Below are 21,321 nucleotides of genomic sequence, written 5' to 3' on the forward strand. Positions count from 1 at the left end.
TACTGCTCAGTAATAGTAGCCACCGGAGCTACGTACAAATTAAAGAGGGCAGGGCGAAGGCTGGAACCCTGGGGGACACCCTGCTTTAGGTCCAGAACCTCTGACCTATAAGCACCCTGTTCCACATAGAAGCTGCGGTCATGGAGGAAAGATTCCAGCCATGACCAGGCTCTCCCAGTCACTCCACTTTTCCTCAGACACTGTAGCAGAGTATGATGAGCTACAGTGTCGAACGCAGCGCTGAGATCAAGAAGAATCAGCGCTGCTGTCTGACCCTCATCTACATGTTTCCTCAGGGCCTCTGTGGAAAAGAGAAGGGCAGATTCGGTGGAGTGATAGGCACGATAGCCAGCCTGGGTAGGATGGTAGAGCCTGTGAGTCTCGATGTGAGCAGTCAATTGTTGATTAGCCAGCTTTTCGGCTATTTTAGAGAAATAGGGGAGGAAGGAAATCGGGCGTAGGTTATTTAGTTGAGTTATACTGTTTTGTGGCTTTTTCTTAAGTGGGAGTACAACAGCCTGCTTCCATGTATTCGACACCTTGCCAGATTCCAATGACAGGGCTAAGAGATGCTTAACATAAGGTGCTAGTACCTCCATGCCACCACTCAGAATCTTGGCAGGGTCTGGATCCCTGGGGGAGCCAGATTTGACCCCCCCTCGCTACTGCTATAAGCATAGCCTCGTCCGGGACCGAAAAGACACTGATGCTGTCTTCCTCCAAGATAGCACCTTCTATTGGCGGATCACTATAGACAAACTAATGTCATATAAACATTCATTCAATAGAGCTTTAACTGCAAAACTAGTCCCAAGCCAGTTTGGATGCAGGCTTCACCCCTGAAGAATTTTAAGACTCTATAACAAGACACTTTCACAAACTTCCTATTACTGCTACCACTAAAGAAAACCTGGAAAGAAGTCTCACTTTCTCCACCAGTTTCCCAATCATCAAAATCTTCAAACCCAGATAAAATAACAATAGCAGGTTCAATGATGAAAACTAAACATAAGTGCATAGAATTCAAGCATACTAGAACAGGTCACAATGACTGGTCTAGAATGCACTCCAGCTGCTAATTAGCAGCACACAGCAAAGGAAAACCATTTTCAGTCTGAGACCAGCGTAGCTGAGAACACCACCAAAGAAGAGTTCTAGGTCTACAATACCTTTCCATCAATGGCAACTGCATCCAAAGACCTCTGAAACAACTCTATTCTTTTAGAACAAATAATATAGCCTTATAGCAAGCACTGCACCTGCACACACAGTAATTTAAATCCACTAAGAGTTTTCTCCTGCACAAGAGTCAGTTATCAAAATGATCCTGTGATAGTTCGAGAAACATGCCTCGCCTGGTGACAAATACAACACAAAGTTCCTTAACCTGGTCTTGTACGTTTGTGCCAAACATCACCAACATCATTAACAAATTGCTGCCTCCCAAGGAAATCCTCAACAAACTAAAATTTCTACTTGCGTGAAAAACAAACTGAAGACTCTGAGATTCTGAGTAACAGACCCACCCCCAGCATGTCACGGACTGACGAGACTCAATCAGGCTTCTTCCCCCACCCAATGGACCATATTGACGACTCTATTGAACATCAAGCAACAACCACACACCATCCAGAACAAAGGACAAGCAATCGATGGCCTGATGCTACTGGATTTTGCTCTAGCCTTTGACAACTTTCACACCAAAGTCTGGATCCACTGCCAAGAATCGCACATTGGAATGAGTGGAATGTGAACCAAGGTATTGAAAACCACAGCCACCAAGCTAAACAGGGTTCCTATATCCCATGTGTCATGGCCTTCTCGCCAGGTTTCCTCAAAGTTTACATTGTATCACTAGTCAAACAGTGGGCAGCCATGATAACAGCTATTGTGTACTGTGTATATGCGGACAACACACAGATCTACCTCAAACTGGAAGGAGATCATCAGGTGGAAATTGGTATGAAGGAAACTCAGTTTAGTAAATCCAAAAAATGTCTCCGTCTCAACAGCTACACAAGAAAGGTTCTGCTAAATGGCCTGGTGAACAATTCTCTGCTCTCTTTCACCACTCAAGTAAAGCAGTCACTTGAGACTACGACAAACAAATTAATTCTATTTATCCAATGAAATATTTGCACTGATTTTCATAGTAGGGATTTCTAAAGGGGACTATTGCAGCAACCTGGCAACTGGCTCCTTTGAAGAAAATGCACAGAGTCATTCTGACGGCACCAGGACAGCTCTCAAGATGAACCACTAGCTATCAATCATAGAAAGATCAGAATTCAAGACCCTTTGCTTAGTTCACACAGGTAACTCACAGCCTGTGTAGGCTCAAAAGATCTGGTAGCAGTACTCTCGACATCCAAGGAGTGACCCTCTGGTACACTGTCCCTCCTTCCTTAAGAAGACCTTCATGAAGCACAAGATAGGTCAGAAAGCACATTTCTGCTCAGCCTGTGACATGACCACATCAACCTAGATAACAACCCCAAACCATGGTCTCCGATGCTGCTTACTTCTACTGCCGATGTGCCGGTCAAGTGCCTAACAGCAGACTTTACCATTGTAGACTCCAGCACCGATAGTGTACAAATCAATTTCAATCTCCAAGATGATTTCAGGGTTCCTTTGCAGACACCAAGCACATGACAGTGAACATATAAGATCGGCACCTGACTTTCCAAGCTCCATTTTCAAGATTTCTCTAGCTGCTTACTTCTCCAAGAAACATGCAAGTTCCAGATTTTGTGCAATGACCACACAAGAGTCTTGGTAAACCACATGATGCAATATATTATACACCCCTCCTCCAAAGAGTTCTACGGTGGCAGAGCCAAAGTAAGCAGAAATCCATAAATATTAAATAAATATAAATATTTCCTTGTCCCTCATTATGCACCAGGGTTCCAGTAGGAGTGCCATGACAGGCTCTGCTTCCTTCCATTTATATAACAAAGTTCGGATAGAAGAGTGCCATTACCATCCCATCAAATGCTACAGTGGAGGGTAACTTCATTCATATAAAAAAATTTAAAAATTGATTTTACACCACGTTACAGAGATTACAGCAATGACAACTGCAACAAGGTGCAACATTTTAAACTAAACAAAAATATTCACAAGGAGGAAGCCAGCATTAAAAAAAAACTATAGCCGATCTTCTACAGAATGTTTAAATAGGGCCCGGCGATTTAGACAGCTGTTGGCGAAAAAAACTTACTTTTGCTGTAAATTTTAGGCGAGCCAATGTTTATTGACAGTACATTTGTCTTCTCTGGTGAATCCACCCTGTCAACATATTTCCCATTTTTTGCATTTCTGTATTAAATTCTTTATAAAGAATAATGAACAAAGATTTGTCAAAAAACGAAGACTCAAGACTCATTGTGGAGCAGACCCCCAAATGAAGACTACCGCTTTAGCACACAGTGTAACCTTTCCAGAGTCTATTTCCTTTTTAGGTCGAGCTGATGTGGCATTCATGCGAAGCATGAATGCATCAGCTCGACAACTTATGCTGCCGGTATTTAGGAGAGTGGACAGCAATCAGACGCGCGCTTTCCCATTGTCAGATTTCACCTCGGGAGCACGCGTCTGATAGCTGCGCATGCGCGGTGCAAAGCCCTGGCTCTCACACAGACACAGGCAGCCCCCACCCCTCTGCATGCACGCACGCACACACACAGGCGCGCGCATGCACACGCAGGCACACGGCACACATACAGGCACACTATCCCCTGCCTCGCATTCTCACAGTCACGCATGCGCACACACATTCCCTCGCGCACACGCGCGCACACACTCCCTCTCCCCCCCTCCCCTCCGCCACAGGCATTTACACAGGCACGCACCGACTTCGCATCAGCCCTGGGCCCCACTCACCGACTGCGCTCTTTCGGCGGGGCTCCTCACGGCGCGTCTCCTCTTCTCAATCGGGGCTCCCTCAGGTCAGAGGAGCCCCGCAACAGGCGCCACACTCCTCCTTCTCCCTGGCACCCTCCTGGGGACCCGGGCTACACCGGACGGCAAGGCGCTCCATGCGCCGGCAGCTCGCGGACCTCGGGAGGCGGGACTTCCGGTCGGCCGCGAGCAGATTGGCCGGCCGGCCAAGAGCTTCCGGGTCGCCGCGGGCAGCGCGGCGGCACTCTCGCGATCAACACAAAACAGGAGCTGTGCACGCGACTGGTTCTTTTTTTCTGAGCGTCACATCGGTTTCATCAACCTAGAAAAAGCCATCGAGCATTCTGCGCGCACACCGCATTGATGGCTGTTGCAGATAAATGAAACAGGATTTTGAGATTGTATCTTTCTGTGGCATGCTGTTTTTGCCAGAATGCAGACTTTTAATGGTAGTCACGTAGCCCATTTTGTGGCTTGTTAGGCAATGCACATTTGCAGTCCACACTAGTAGTATAACGTCAATGTAACAGTAACATTAAAGGTCAGGTTTGGCAGGTAACCAACAGGGGTCAAGCTACCTTACATGGCTCACCCCATGATTTTGTCAAGGAGGCTAATATCTAGTTATTTTCAGATGAAAGCAGCTGGTTATTCCTGAATGACTGCATTTTCGCTCTTTGGACATGGAACTCCTGTGCCAGAACACATTGCTGAAATAAGGTCGGAAATGGTCTTCAAGCAGAATCCTGACCTCTGAGGGTGTGCCGGAGTTCGAAAAGAGTAAAACGCAGAGTATCTGTTGAACCTTATTTGTAACATTTTGCCAGATACAGTGTAGATGTGTAGCCTATAGTAAGATGCATCTGCCCTGTGTTATGCATGTAGTATGTCCTTGCAAAGGGCACCATACATACAGGTTCTGACCTCCAGACACATTATGCAGTACATCTATGTAGAGGAAAGTGAAGGGCCCAGTTAGTGGGGAGTGAATAGATTTTATATGTAAAGAATTGGTGAACTCTGTCACCAGGAGGTACAGGTAAAAAGGAGTGCCCCCCTTGCAAGACTATCAAGTGTCACAAGTGTCCCCAGAGCCTGGTACTAGGGGGCAGTTCAGCTGTCGCTCCATCATATGTGGGCGTACTCTCTCAGCGACTTCCTGGCCAGCAAACGCTGGTGCTTTGCTAGTGGTACCTATAAAACTCCAGTGCACTCTCATCGACTTGCAGACTGCCAATAACAGCGAGGGGCAACATAGGACAGCCTGGAAAAATGTTGACTAAGGGCAGCAAATCGTAGTTTTTCGTACCATGCAAGGACCTTCAGCCTTAAACACGGTCACTGTACCAGAGTGATTGTTAGTCCAATTTGTTTGAGAAGACAGATGTGCTATCTTACGAGGGTAAGTGCATACACGCGAAGAGATGTCCATCAAAGAGCTCTCTTGAAAAAAATAAACTTGGCCTCGGGCAAAGTGGCTGTAGAAAGGAAAATGAATTAAGGACTAGGGACATGACAAAGGAAAACACATGGAGGCAAAAGAGGAATGAGGATCGCATCTAGGAGGGCTATCTGTGACACTGGACTCTATGTGCTAGGCAAAGCTAAACTGGTGTTTTTATGAGCAGCTAAATGCAAAGATATACAGGGCATAGGACTGAAACTAACATTTCAACTAATACGAAACTGAAGTCATGAAAAGGGTATCCATAAAACAAAGTTCAAATGAGGTGCTTCTTAAATGGCCACCTTGCCCATCCATATTGCCTGCATCCAAAGAGAGAGAGAGAGAAAATGATCATGCAAACATGGAGGCTTCCAGTGTCAACCTGTCTGACAGATTCCAACTGCCCCTCCTCCTCTTGCATCACGCAGAGGGCTCTGGGATGCCCTTTCGTTTTGGTCGTCCCCACGAACTGTGCCAGGCACGGTGTCTGCTTCCTCCTGCGGGTACTAATATTTCACTTCTGTTTTGGATTTTCGTCACAATAAAATACACTGAACATAATCTTCACAAAAGTTTTTTACAAAAGTTTAAGGTATTGCCATTATAAATTAAAATAACTTTTATTTAAGTATTAATTATTTAAAAAAATTAAAAGCAATTTTTATTTGTAATATTAATACATCTAAGTCACGTAAATACAACACATTGCATTACAAAGGCTATAAGTGTCACATTTGCGGAAGTTAAAAGTATTGGCATTGTAAATGACAAAGCTATTAATTTCGCTATTTTCAAAATCAACACATAAATAAAAAAAATTGTCATTTACAATACCAATAGCTCAAACTTTCCTAATGCGAGACCAATTGCATTGCAAATGCTTGTTCCATATGAAGTTACATGCGATCACAATGCTTCTAATGAGGACAGAGAATCTTTCAGTGTATTGCTAAGTGTTTCTTGGAGCTGTAACTGCATCAGTGACACTTGATTCCACTGATGAAAAGTGGATCTCTAAATGCGTGGCGGTGGAATCCACCATCACGAATTCTTCTCACCATAAGAATTTGGTCTCCCTCCTGGAGCCGCCCATCCAAAGCAGCTGCTCCACCTTCTTTTATTCTGCTGACAAAGATGCCATCGTCGTTGTTAATGAACTGCTGGTTAGTTCCGCCGACGATGTTAAACCCCAGACCTGGAAAAGACACATTGGGTGAGTCATGATAGCAAAAAATAAAACTTGCTCTAACCAAGCCAAATCAGACAGACACACTCACACACACAAAATAAGTTGAAAATATGTCTCTAAGAGCATGTCCTTCTAGTGACTAGGTGTGGCTAATGTCTGCAAGTTTAGAAGTCTACAACTGGGCATCCTTTCTTTTTTCTTGCTAAGGCTAGGCCTTAAGATATTTCAAGTCCCAAAACCACAAATACTTTGCCTTCAAAAATTGTGTTTTATCGTAACGAAAAAATAAATAAGCACCATTTAAGCACGCATACGCTGGGCAGTCCCTACAGGCACCAAATACCCATCCACATTGCTACTACAATTGAACAACACTGCCACCACCTTTAACCATGCCACCCACTCATCACTGCTACAAGAGCGGCAGGCTTAGGGCTCCTGAATGGGCTGCTCATGGTCACTAGAGCAGTGTTCACTGGTGCTTATGTCAAATCCAAAATTCTTCCTAAAGAAGTGGTATGAGACAACTTGATTTCTGGGGCTAGGTGTACTAGCAGCTCATAACAAGGACGATGAGTTATAATGAATCAGAGCACTACCTTTTTCTATTAAGAATTCTGCACAAACAAACCAAGCACTTATAAAGTCAATACACCTGGCATTACTGTGATAACGCTTAAACCCTTAAAGTCAGACCTATGACTTTTTGCCAATTTGGTTTTTCTCACTAAAGCGCTGTATGAAAAAAAGATGCGTCAGACGTTGGTCATGTACTGACTGTACCATAGGACTTCAGAAGTACCTCAATAATAATATTCAACAAGGCCGAAATTAGTCTGGAGTTGCTAGTTTTGCAGTTCAGAGTGGAAATGGCTTAGCAATAGGCCTGGGCGGAGTTCTGACGCCGTATTCCAGACCAGTGGACCAGTCAGCACAGAGCGAGAACCTCACAGATCAATTCTTTGCTCACAGACTTATTCAACATTTTGAGCCTTACCTTGACGAGATTAAACTCCCTTTAGCAAAGAGTCTTTAAATTACGTTGAGGGTCAGCACCTTATTCATACAAGCCTTTTTATCCAAATGGCCCCCTATTCCAAATGTCGCTCACACCTGATTTTATTGAACCCAGACTTGAAACTATCGAACATGGGGTGCTCTTTTGTCTTGTTTTCTGTAGTCTCAGATACAAGTGGTTTCAGCCACTAGGCCTAAATTCTGGTACTATAAGTTATAAAGCAGCTTTAAGAATCCTTAGATTTGACAATAGCAGACATGGTAATTTTTGGAAGGAGCACATTTTTATTCTCAGCTTGGACATTAATGAAGCGACTGTTTATTCTGTAAATATTTTGTTTTATTTCTATACTTGGTTTTAGCCGTTTTCAATAGTATTTGAATATTAAGTTTAAGCTGTAATGAACTGTACTTTTTATGAGTGTTTTATGGGGGTTTTACTCCGAAAAAAAAGTATTTTGATGATGAATGTTGACTACACAGACAAAGGTAGTGCATTTTAAACATATAGAAAAGCTATTTCCAAACCACACGAAGGGTACTATCAACGACAGGACGCTGCATATACACAAAAAAGGAAGTAATATTTGCAGAATAAGAGATCTTGCAAGATTGAGGAAAATTTAGCCAAAAAGGCAACATCTGTGTTTTTCAGTCTCTCTTAGTGTCAAGGCGATTCGATTTCCAGGGGAGTATATAGTCTCTAGTTCTGTTGTGGGCCAATGACCTGAAGAGGAGGGCTAAGTATCCTCTAGTTTTCACATGCAACTGGCGACTCAAATTTAAATCCTGCACTAAACATTTGGAAGGAATTAATGATTTCAAAGAGCATTCGTATTGTATCTGTTGGGCAGTTCAATCGCAGCCAGCCATGGAAGGTGCACCTTGTTTCCTAGAGAATAACAGGCAATAACAGGCAATCCATAATATTTACATGGTTTGTATATTTGAGCTTGGCAGCCCTACAACCAATCGGAAGTCATTACTGAACTCTTGCTTCTTGGAAAGAACAGGGCATAGGATGGTAGGATGGACAACCAAACCTCTACTTTGTATAGCAAAGGCCATGCCACTGGCCACAATCAACTGTTGAGACAACTCACATCATGCTGACTGTTATAACTGGCATGACCCAGGAAAGGTGGACACAAAGAGCTCTTCTTAGTCTGTTGACAGTTTTGGTGAATCCAAAATAAACAAAAACATTTGTCTTTACCATGGGTGAAGCCAGTTAATGAACACTGCTTACACTCATTACAGTGATGGGGAAGCTAGGGAGCTTCCATGAAGGACTATACATCAAGAGACAGGAAGCAGTCTCTCCGCTAAGGTACAACTAAAATCTGGGTACCCCCACATCTATATATCAGCTGATATCAACAGTTAGTTGTGTCACATCCTTGTCATGAGCACAGTTTTCACCCATAATACTGTGAGTGCCACTTTGGCCATCTACTTACACCCCAACAAAGTCTAGCTCTTTTGTTATGTAGAGCAAAATCAAGTAGAGCATCTAGCACGTGTAGTTTGAAACAAGTCTCCTGCATAGTAAAGCTTACTGTGTCCACCAGAATCTAGCACACAAAGACAGGGCCAGGGATTTCTAGACTATTGAGTCAATACTTAATTTTCCACAGATATTCACTGTAGCAGGCAGCTTCAAGCAGAAATGTCTATAATTCTCTAGAAACCAATGACCAGCTACTCCGAATGTAGGTTAGTTGGAGCAATGAAATGAGCCAGGATGCCTCATTTTCCAATTTCCAATCTGCTCTAATAGACATGATAGCGCTCTGGTCGCTCTTGCTGTTAAATTGAAAGGGGACCTTTGGAACGCTAAAGCACGATATTTTATTTTATTAGACTGAGTTTTTAAAACTGTTTGGCTCATTAAAATAATCACTGGCTTTTAATCTCGCATACCCGCACTTAAAAGGAATTTATACATCTGCTGCTAGAGCGGGATCTGTCGCTTGTTTATTTTCAACTAGCACCATCTTGGGTGAGGAGTTGCCACTTGTGGGCGCCATCTTGGGGAGCGCACTAGTGGCAGGGGGCGACACGCTTGCTGCCTATATAATCTTGGGCAATGCAAGCGCGCAGCGGGCGCGCCGAAGGCGCACCTGAGGCAAGCCCGTCTGCGCCCCGGATGTGCCTAGTGCCAGCTATGCTGCCCGTTTGGGTAGCAATGGACACCGCTATGTGTACACAAGGAAACAGCTAATGGAACTAGGTAAGAGGGCAGACTGACACTACCTATGAGCTTTCCGCTAAGAAAGAAGCAAGTAAGGCAAGGAATACTAGGCTGAGCTGCGGGCTGACTAATTGCTGGTCGCTGGTAAAGCACCAAACGGAAATCTCCATGCTGATTGAAGACATGAATCTGGATGTATTATTTCTAACAGAAACTTGGATTCGAGCGGAGTCTGAAGGAAATACAACTTGCCTGCCCAAAGGGGTTCAATATTATACATAACCCACGGTTAAAGGGCAGAGGAGGAGGGGTCGAAGTGATTTATAGAGAGGAGTTGAATTTTGCCCCTATAAAGGTGGATGAGATTACTGGGATGGAGCTCATGGGATTCTCGCTGCAGGAACCCAAAGGCAGCCAAATCACTGGTTTGGTTTGCTATAGACCCCTAGGGAGCGCCACTCAGTATCAATCTGTTCTAGATACCATTACTAATCTCTCCCTTGCGCACTCCAGAACGATCATCCTTGGTGACTAACTTGTGGGAGAATGCTGCCCTGGGTACCCATCTGAGAGAACTGGCGCAGACCTGTGCCAACTTGAGCCTTCAAGTACTAGTCAAACTCCCGACCCATCGAGGAGGCCATACTCTGGACCTCCTCTTTGCCAATGGCATGGACACGGAGGTACTGAGCTTTTGCCTCAAAACTGGACAGACCATCATCTAGTTCATTTCCAAATCACTCTCCCAGAACAGAAGGGCTAAGATGCCTGTGGCCTACCGGGTTGGGAGGGAATGGGCGAAGTTGAGTAGGTTGGATGCCATATTAACCCCACCTACAGATAATCTCGTCTGTGCTTCCGCCACGGTCGAGGCGAATTATAACATCTTCCAGGAATATATCGTGGATGCTTTGGATCAATTAATCCCGCCAAAAAAAAAATCAGATTAAGAAATAAAATCTCAGCACCATGGTAGAATGACGAACTGAGACACCTACGCCTGCTGTATAAAAAGGCGGAAAGGAAATGGAGGAAGGGATATTCTGAGAGGGACAGGCTAGAGCTGATGTCAGCACACACTGTGTATAAGCAACGGATTCTAGAATGTACAGCCCACTTTTATGCCAACTCTATCTTACACGCCCCCAATGGAACTAAAGAACTTTTTAAGATAGTTAGGTCAGGTTAGTTCAGACTGGGTTCCCACAGGGCTCCACGTTGAGCCCACTTCTTTTTAACATCTATATGACCCCGCTGATCTACCTGGCCGAGAAGCTGGGTGCGAAAATAATGTCTTATGCCGACGACACCCAGCTCCTGTTCACCTGGGGTAACTCACAATTAGAAACGACTGCAGCACAAAGGTGCTTGGCGGCCGTATTCACCTGGTTGGCACAGGCCAAGCTTAAATGCAACGAGGGAAAATCGGAGATTATACTCTATGGCCACTTTCCTAACCAATTTACTGAGCTGATTTGGCCTCCCGATTTTCCCCGTCCCCTCTCCGAGGGGGGCCCGGCCAAGAATCTGGGCATCTGGTTCAATGAAGATTTGAGGTGCTCAGAGCAGATAAAAAGACTGACGGGTGCCTGCTCTGGTTCTCACTCATCGAGCACTACACAATACTGACCCAGTCTATCTTAGGGAAAGAGTGACGCTCCACGTGCCTAGCAGACACCTAAGGTCTGCCTCCCAACGCCTGCTGGTAACACCGCGCTTTAGGCGCACCAGATTGGGCGGCCAATCATTCTCAGTCAAAGCAGCTACCCTCTGGAATGCCCTCCCGTTCAATCTCAGGGACACCAGAGACCTTAGCTGCTTCAAAAAGCTTCTGAAAACTCACCTCTTCAACCAAGCTTACTAAAAATTATGCTGTGCTTCTGTATGTGATCTTTTTGTGGTTTTCGCGCCAGGATACTCAAGAGTAATTGTGCGCGTAATAAATACCCATATAACATAACATAACATAACATTTATCAGCCCCAACATGTCTGAGCAACAAAGTGGTGGCCTCCCAGGAATTATGCGATAATATTGCCTCGCATTTCCTGGATAAAGTGGGGAAGATTGTTAGCTTACTCGTGGAGAACAATACCGACACCCAGATTCTTGTTTCACAAGAGATGGGGGGGGGGGGGCTCCGGGTCAGTTACATAACCTTGATAGTTGTCAGGTTCTCTCTGACCACGCTTTCAACGTTGTGGCGCAAAGCATATCCTCAGGGTCTCTGTCTGACCCTCTGCCACAGAAAATGTGGAAAAACTATGGCCTTAAGACTTTACCCTGGCTTAGACAAATATGCAACCGGTCCCTGGAAGAAGGCACCGTTCCGGGGGAATGGAAGCAGGCGGTGGTGACACCACTGATTAAAAAACCCTCCTTGGACCCAACAAACCAGGTCAATTTTCGCCCAATCTCCCTGCTCCCATTTCCTATTAAAAGGTTGTAAGCAGATCCTTATCCGACTTCTTGGAGGAACATCAGTTGTTGGATAAAGATCAGTTCGGGTTTCAGCCGGGGCACGGGACGGAGTCTGCTCTGTTAATTATGATGGACAACTTACGAATGCGGGCCGACAACGGGAATGGCGCAGTGTTGGTGCTTCTCGATATGTCGGCCGCGTTCAGACACAGTAAGCCACCCAATCCTCTTACAGAGATTGGAAAGGATATGGGTGAGGGGGAAGGGCCTTGCAATGGCTACGGTCCTACCTGACCGAAAGAGAACAGGCAGTCACCATGGCACCATTTACCTCCTGCAAGTCACCGGTTACCCACGGGGTGCCCCAGGGCTTCGCTATCAGCCCTATTCTTTTTAATGCATATCTGCAGCCGCTCTTTCCTATCATCAAATCGTTCGGGGTTGACTTGGTCAACTATGCGGACGATACACAGCTGGCATTCTCCTTGGCAGTTTCTCTGGACCACATCTAAGAGTGCATGCACCAGACCGCAGATTGGCTGCAGAGGAACTCTTTGCAGTTCAATGGTGCTCTCTAGCGAGGCTGCCCACTTACTCTCCGTTGGAGTTTAGACTTACTCAGGAGGAGGAGGAGCCACTGATTCCGGTCAATACGGTGCAGAATCTGGGGGTCCTAATAGACAAGAACCTCCAGATGGAGTCGCAGGAAACTAAGACAGCTAGTGTCTGCTTTGGCTTGTTGCGTCTGCTACGCCGGATACTTCCGATCCTACCAAAAGATTTGCGCTCTTTGGTAGTGAGCAGCACAGTGTTGAGCAGACTGGACTATTGCAACTCCTTGTATTTAGGAGCTCCCCAGTACATCTTTCAAGGGCTGCATTGAGTCCAGTCTGCAGCGGCAAAACTGGTGCTGAATTTGCGACGCAACTCATCCTCCACCTCTGCATTAAGAGAGCTTCATTGGTTACCAAATCAGGGAAAGGGTTCTTTTCAAGTCACTGTCAGGTGTTCAGAGCCTCACACGTGATGGGCCCAATTCCATTACAGGAAAGGTTTTCCTGGTACCTTCCTCAGAGACAGCTCCGGTCCTCTGGCACCGGTCTACTGGCAACTACAAAATGTAAACGCTCCCGGATGGGAGGGAGGGCCTTCAGCGTGGTAGGGGCACATCTATGGAACGAGCTGCCACAAAGGATCAGACAGAGTGATTCATTAATTGAATTCAGAAATAGCCTGAAAATCTGGCTAGTTCCAAAACTCTGATCCATACGCTCCATCTTTCTGCTTACCATCAAGTCGATCAAGTGCTCTGATACCTGAAGCGCCAGGATGGCAGCAGCGCTATACAAGCACAGATACAATACAATACAAAACTGCTCCAAATTTAAAATCTGTTTTCCCATTATTCACAACTCTGCACAGAGCCAAAGAGAGAGAAGAGTAGAAGTAGAAATCAGGTCGAGAAAAAACTGTAGTATAAAACCATTTCACCTATTATTTTCCTTTGATGGAGAAAAGGCATGCACCGTGTAAAAATATTCCAAATATTAAACCACATATAACAACACTTCATCTAATGAGAGTATAAAGCAGCATATCTACCACCGAAAAACATAACTTCACTCTTGACCTGTGTATCTATGTAGGTGGGTAGGTAGGCGTGCATGTATATATGAAATCTAATTTAAGACAAAGAAGCAGCAACTTGAAGACAGTGAAAACTTCACTTCGATAAGAGAGCAATGATTTGTCTAACATGGAATCCAGCCAAAGCAAACTGCTGAAGTTTCAAAACAAAATCTTCGAAAAAATTGAATAATCGCACTGAATTTTAAATACATTGAGCCAATAAGTCAAATATTGCAAATTCTAATGAAACAAAGGTAAGCTGCATTTCTTATAATGGAAGAAAATTCTATTTTATAATGAGAAATGCTAATACAAATTACAAGCATCTAGTTCGTAGAAAGCCTACCCAAAAACATAAAAGAACGAAAGTGAATGTGTTTGACAAGGAACGTTTCCTCCAAATTTCTAATCACTTAGCAGACGCATTCTACATTTCACAAATCATAGGCCACGGATTCAAATGCCAAAGAGGAAAATCTCTATCCGGAAAAGCTGTATCCCCACAAGCCCAAAAGGACGGGTCACAAATATGTAAGGTGATCTGTGGATGAAACAGTTGGCGAGTAAATACAGTGTCTTGAAACCAGACTTGAAAGCAGTAGTCGGTGCAATGCATACTTCTTGCATGCAAGATACAAGCCACTATTGTCTGTGCCCACTCATTAGAAGTGGTGAGTAGTGTTGTAGGATAGCGGAGGTTCCTTTCCAACTAGGTTGTCCTAATCCAAACAGGATTGTGACGATCAAATGGTTGTAAGAAGGATTTTAAAGTCACTAGGTGACCTCCCAGAAGGCAAATTAAATCACACTGCTGTAAACGACGGTAGGTGGGGGTTGTAAAGGACTGCCAGTGGCATTTCAGAACCAACTTGGATTCCAAAAATGCAGTAAATGTTTCTGCTACCCATCACGGGATCATTAGATGGGTTGTTTCCACTTCACATTTGTGTCTTTGCTTCCAGAAGTGGACTTGATTACAGGCATGGAGAAGATAGTTCTACACCAAAAGGCAAGGGCCCAACTTTGAGAGGGACAGTAGGGAGGAGCCCTGGTGAGTCGACAGCTGCTGGCAGCGAGACAAATGCATGCGGATTTATTGATGGACGAGGCTCGACTGGCATGGCTGGCGTTCCGCAGTAGGGGGACAAATCTAGTAAACTGCTACATCGCTTGTGTCTGGGTGCCTTGTGCTTCCTAGTATATCTGGACTCAATGAGAGGATTCTGGGGGATCCCTCTGCAATTGCGAAGAGTTTTGCTCAGTATTATGCGGAGCTCTATAACTCAAAGGAATCCTTGCCAGAAGATATGATACACCACTTCTTGGGGGACCTTCCGCCCGGGTCCCTTTCCGATGGGGCTTGGGCGGAGCTGCACCTTCCGCTTACAGAAGAGGAGCTGGGCTTAGCTCTGGGTGACCTGAACTCTAGGAAAACTCCAGGCCCTAATCGGTACCCATGTGAATTCTTTAAGAAATATTCTATTACATTGGGACACTGGATGCATGTTGAGGTGGTAGTATTTCACAAGCTGTACCGACCCCCAGACCAACACGCTTCCTATCGCCCTATCTCATTGCTAAACATAGATCTTGGCTAAGGCCTTGGCCAACGGTCTCCAATCACTTATTATTTGTTTAGTCCACCAAGATCAGGCTGGCTTTATGCCTCAGAGACCGTCACGGCATAATATTCGACAAGCATACATTGCCATTGCCACTATTCGGGGCAGACATGGAAAGGGCATTTGATTCCATTATCTGGACATACCCGTTTGCTCTACTGGACCGCCTGAACATGGGTCCAGCCTTCCTGTCCTATTTAAAATTGCCATTTACGGACCTCACGACCTCGGTTCGCATTGCTGGGTTTGCCTTCATCACCTTTTCTATTGGACAGGGTACCCGGCAGTGTTGCCCTTTGTTGCCATTTCTGTTTGCTCTAGCAATGGAGCCCTTGGCAGCATGGCTGCAGATGGATGCGCAGGTGGCAGGTTTTGAGTGGGCCCAGGGACTGTCGGACCGAATTGCATTGTACGCCAATGATGTCCTATTTTTCTTGACAGATGTGAATAGAACAGGGCCAAGGCTGCTTCGTATCATGCACATTTTTGGAGATTCGTTGGGTTTGTTTATGAACCCTTGTAAGTCCACTTTGTGGACTCTGGGGTCAAAGGTGGAACTGGGGATGTGGGCCTCGGCGGTGCAGGTTATTTCTGTGGGAATGAAGTACCTGGGAGTCTTCCTGGCGGACCTATCAAGTGTGTCCTGGGAACACAACATGATGCTGGTGTGGGCGCGGGTGCGTGAAGAGATGAAAATCTGGTCTCATATGTCCCTTTCCATTCCAGGTCAGTCGGCCATCTTCAAGATGGTATCGTTACCGCGGCTGATCTACCAGCTGCATAATTTTCCCTTCCCCATCCCCCCTTCGTGGGTTCGCCAAGTCAACTCGGCTCTAGGGCAATATTCGTGGGCAGGAAAGGCACCCAGAGTGGCATTGCGGACACGTTTCCAATCGACATACTGTGGAGGGCTGACCACCCGGATGTCCAATCATATTACATGGCCTCACAGTTATTGATCTTAAATGATTTGTGGTATCGAGACAGGTCTGAGTCCTCGTATGCGGTGGCGAGGAGATGTATGGGGGCCAATACTCTACATACTACTCTTTACTCGGCGTTGGAGCGCAACACCCTTCCGTCGGCCAACAAGGTAGTATTCCAGGTATGGAGAAAGGCTCTGCGGAAGATGGGGTGGTGGGGCAGACTGACTAAGGAGACTCCACTTTGGTCCAATGGGAGATTGCCACAATTAGCTGCCCTAGCGGGCTTCCGGGGTTGGGACAATATAGGGTTCTCTACCCGAGGGGATGTGATAGGGGGCACGGTCTTGAAGTCTTTTCAAGATCAACAGCACGAATATCAGACGCCAAAGACCCAATTTTATAAATATCTTCAGTTCCGACATGCCATACTCCCCAGTGTAACAGTCTTGGAGTCCCTCCCAGATTTTAGTCCTATTGAAGCTAAACTGTTTATGGGAGACCTATACGACCTTAAAATCTGCAAAATGCATCAAATCTCTTGTGACAAACTGCCCCACCACAATAGATAGACTTAGGGGGGCGTGGGAGGAGGACCATGGCCTGTTGGAGAGTGATGATTGGACGGAGGCGAGTGCCTCCCCCAGGGAGGCGGCGATCGCAATGCGACTTCGGCTAATCCAGTTTAACTATTTACATCGAGTATATTATACTAGAGTCAGGTTGTGGAAGGCGGGCCTGGAGGCATCCCCGATTTGCCTAAGATGTGGTCAGGAGGAGGGCACTCTATTGCAAACGGTCTGGCAGTGTATAGTGATTGCGAGGTTCTGGCGGGGGTTTTGACCTGCCTGGCGGAGGTTTTGGGGTGGGAGCTCCCCTTTCCGCCTAAATTAGTGCAGTTACTTGTTATGGAGGGTGTAGGGGGAAATATTTATAAGCATCACCTAATGCTATTGGGATTTACATCAACCAAACGTGATACTGCATGAAAGTCTTGTCAGCATGGAAGAATGGTCTCAATTTTAAAATGGGTCTGGAGACTCCATTCTTTAAAGCACCAGGCGCCTGCACAAGCATTATAAGATCTGGAAGAGTTGGGCGGATTATAGAGGCCTTTATCCGGAGCCCACTTCTGCTGCAGATGCTACTGGGCTGGGAGAGGCGGGCAGGACTGTGGTGCAGGGACCAATCTTTAAGCTGGAATTGTAATTGATATGGTGGGATTTGAGGCGATGTTTGAAAAGTAGTGTATAACACTGCAAGGGGGGGTATTGTTTCTGTCTCATTATTTCTTTATGAAAAATGTCTATATTAAATGTCAAGGCACCATTTTTGTATCTTAAACTGTAGCAGACAGCCTCTGGGTTGCATAGCTCTGCACTGTACATGCCATTTGACGCAATAAAATATGTTTTAAAAAAAGGCTAGGGACCAGCATTAGATTCAATGCCCGATACATGTTGGAACTGGTGTCTGGAAACCAGGGTGCGAAGGCCCCAAAAAACCAAATTGAGCTGCTGAACAGATAATATGATAAAGAGGACAATTGGAATTCGGGATCTGCAACTCAATAAGTTCGAGTTATGCTACATTTAGCTTTTTCAAACAGTCAAAATCAGTTAACATTTCCCCCTTCGAACTGGGGCTGAGAGCCTCAAGCTTGCTTGGTCCGGCCTACACACACACATGGTTCTTTAGGATGTGGAGATGGGCAATGGAGAGTTGAACCTTACCTCAAGTGGGCATCACCATGTTTAAAGAGACCTGCAAACACTGCATACAGATTTAATGTTGGTTCGATGGATCCTAACTCCAGGCTTTACTTACTGGAACTGGCTAGACCTAAAATCCTTCCAAATTCGAGTGCCACTCTAACACTGACCTAAATGCCAGATCAAGGTTAAACATAGGCACTCACAAATTAGAATGATTTGGATTAATAGCCCCTTAAAACTTCTAAACAGAGACCTCCCTGTGTTTGTAGGTATTCTGTCTTTCCCGTTTAACTAAATAAACTGAAATGTTTTTGCCCCCTGGGTCTTATGACTTACTTACCGGTTATATCTTTACAGCCGCTTAAACTATCTACCATATTTCAGGTTTGCCTTTTATTTACATTAACCTATATTTAGCCTTTAACTTATTTAATTGTTACTTGGCTGTGCTGTTACAAAAACACTTCGCAATCATTCTCTAGTGCCCGTCTTGGCCCTCATGCCCAGCTACCAAAAGTGAGTCATGTTACCCATAGTAAAACACCTTCACCTGAATCAAGCATTAAAGGGGCTAAGGGCCTGATTACGAGTTTGGCGGACAGGGATACCATGTCACAAGCGTGAGGGTTATCCCATCCACCATATTACAGTTCCATTACATCCAATGAAACTTGTGATACAGCAGACAGCATATCATTCACATTTGTGACAGAGTATCCCATCCGACAAACCCGTAATCAGGCCCTTAATCTCAAATGGAACTTGTATAAAACCCTCTCCTTAAGGCAGTTATTCCGAAAATATATATATATTTACTGGCAAATAAAAGATCTGCCTATTAACATTCCGCTTCACGATGACATAACTAAAGATCAAAATATATTTTATTGACCTAATAGTCAAGCATCCTTTTTGATATGTTAATAAAACTAAAATTTACTGGATATTTCCAAATGTTTCCACCAACCCACATGCCTCGAAAAGCCACACATTCGAGTTAACACATCCAGGCAAGTATAATAGTCTAGTAGTATGCAGACGGTAGAGCAGAGCTTTTGGAACAGGGGCAGTAGATAGACAAGCATTGTTATAGTTATAAAGTGAAGTTGAGATTTCCCTGGTGGCTCGGATATAAATTAACTCAAGCTTCAAATCTTTAAAACATTACTGTAAATAAAAAGGTTACCTACCATATTAGTGTAGTATTCCCGCAGACCCCAACGAAACTGTAAAGCACCTCCGCTCCTCTCATTAAGAACCATCGAGTTTCTGCACAAATGTGCCCAAAACTGAAAAACACATACCTCAAACAAGCATTCAAAAGTCGAAGATGAAAGTAGAACAGGAAAACATTCGTCTTTTGATGTGCCTGGGTAACACTTTGCCTTGGCCCGGATAGCAAGTGAAGCCATAAAAGCAAATTCGTCAGCTTTCAATTAAAGGCTGCCTCATGGGAAAATGGTGCGCCTGCTGCCAAGAAATCTGAGCCATGAAACGTAAACAGATAGCAGATAGTCACATTTTAAAATGGAACCTTAAAAAATGGAACAATGCATTCATAAACGAAAACACCTTTACATATTTTCTACAAAGAAGAATTACGACAGAGGTTATCAGAAATGGAAGGGGCGAAAATATAAAGCCAATTAACTCGGGATTTCATCTAGGAAGAAGGAGAGAATCAGCTCTAGTTGCAATCTGGGGTGACCTTAAAAGCACAGTAGACTACTATGGGGTTGTTGTACTACTTCTCATGGACCTTCAGCTGCCTTAGTAACAGCTGACCATGACACTCTAATCCAAAATCTCTACAGAGCCTAGAGGGTATCTCTCTTGATCCGATCACATCCTACCTAGAAAATAGGACAAATGTCATTCATACTCCTCCTTTCACATCCAAACCCTAGATCAAACAAGCATTAGAAATGCAATAGGTCTCGCAGCATTAGAGTTAGTGCTTTTAGAATTGTTTATGGGTTTTTTTTGTAAATCTTTAGCATGAGGTTGAGGGTGAGTGAGGGTGAGTGAGGGTGAGGGGTTGAGGGTGAGTGAGGGTGAGGCTGAGGGTGAGTGAGGGTGAGTGAGGGTGAGTGTGAGTGAGGGTGGGTGAGTGTGGGTGAGTGTGGGTGAGGGTGAGGGATTGAGGGTGAGGGGTTGAGGGTGAGTGAGGGTGAGGGGTTGAGGGTGAGTGAGGGTGAGGGGTTGAGGGTGAATGAGGGTGAGGGTTTGAGGGTGAATGAGGGTGAGGGAGGGTGAGGGGTTGAGGGTGAGGGGTTGAGGGTGAGTGGGGATGAGTGAGGGTGAGTGAGGGTGAAGGTGAGTGAGGGTGAAGGTGAGTGAGGGTGGGTGAGTGAGGGTGAGTGTGGGTGAGTGTGGGTGAGTGAGGGTGAGGGATTGAGGGTGAGGGATTGAGGGTGAGGGGTTGAGGGTGGGTGAGGGGTTGAGGGTGAGTGAGGGGTTGAGGGTGAGGGTGAGTGAGGGTGAGGGGTTGAGGGTGAGTGGGGGTGAGGGGTTGAGGGTGAGTGGGGGTGAGTGAGGGTGAGGGGTTGAGGGTGAGTGAGGGTGAGGGGTTGAGGGTGAGTGAGGATGAGGGGTTGAGGGTGAGTGAGGATGAGGGGTTGAGGGTGAGTGAGGATGAGGGTTTGAGGGTGGGTGAGGGTGAGTGTGAGTGAGGGTGAGTGAGGGTGAGGGTGAGTGAAGGTGGGTGAGGGTGAGGGGTTGAGGGTGATTGAGGGTGAGGCATTGAGGGTGAGTGAGGGTGAGGGGGTGAGGGTGAGTGAGGGTGAGGGGTTGAGGGTGAGTGAGGGTGAGTGAGGGGTTGAGGGTGAGTGAGGATGAGTGAGAGTGAGGGTGAGTGAGGGGTTGAGGGTGAGGGGTTGAGGGTGAGTGAGGGTTTGAGGGTGAGGGGTTGAGGGTGAGTGAGGGTGAGTGAGGGTGAGTGAGGGTGAGGGGTTGAGGTCGAGGGGGAGGGGTTGAGGGTGAGTGAGTGAGGGGTTGAGGGTGAGTGAGTGAGGGTGAGGGGTTGAGGGTTGGTGAGTGAGGGTGAGGGGTTGAGGGTGAGTGAGGGGTTGAGGGTGAGGAGTTGAGGGTGAGTGAGGGTGAGGGGTTGAGGGTGGGTGAGGGGTTGAGGGTGGGTGAGGGGTTGAGGGTGAGTGAGGGTGAGGTGTTGAGGGTGAGTGAGGGTGAGTGAGGGTGAGGGTGAGTGAGGGTGGGTGAGTGTGAGTGTGAGTGTGAGTGTGGGTGAGTGTGAGTGAGGGT

General features: G+C 45.8%; 1 protein-coding gene across 1 annotated transcript in view; it reads right to left on the minus strand.

The window, feature by feature from the left end:
• SYNJ2BP (synaptojanin 2 binding protein) overlaps nucleotides 1-21,321 on the minus strand; it is a 100,090-nt gene that overhangs the window by 59,626 nt on the left and 19,143 nt on the right. Inside the window, exon 2 of the mRNA XM_086937192.1 lies at nucleotides 6,412-6,548. Coding sequence (XP_086793318.1) covers nucleotides 6,412-6,548 — 137 coding nt within the window. The remainder of the gene's footprint in view (nucleotides 1-6,411; nucleotides 6,549-21,321) is intronic.

Source organism: Lissotriton vulgaris, chromosome 9 (genome assembly GCF_964263255.1).
Source record: "Lissotriton vulgaris chromosome 9, aLisVul1.2, whole genome shotgun sequence".
NCBI classification, from domain to species: domain Eukaryota; kingdom Metazoa; phylum Chordata; class Amphibia; order Caudata; family Salamandridae; genus Lissotriton; species Lissotriton vulgaris.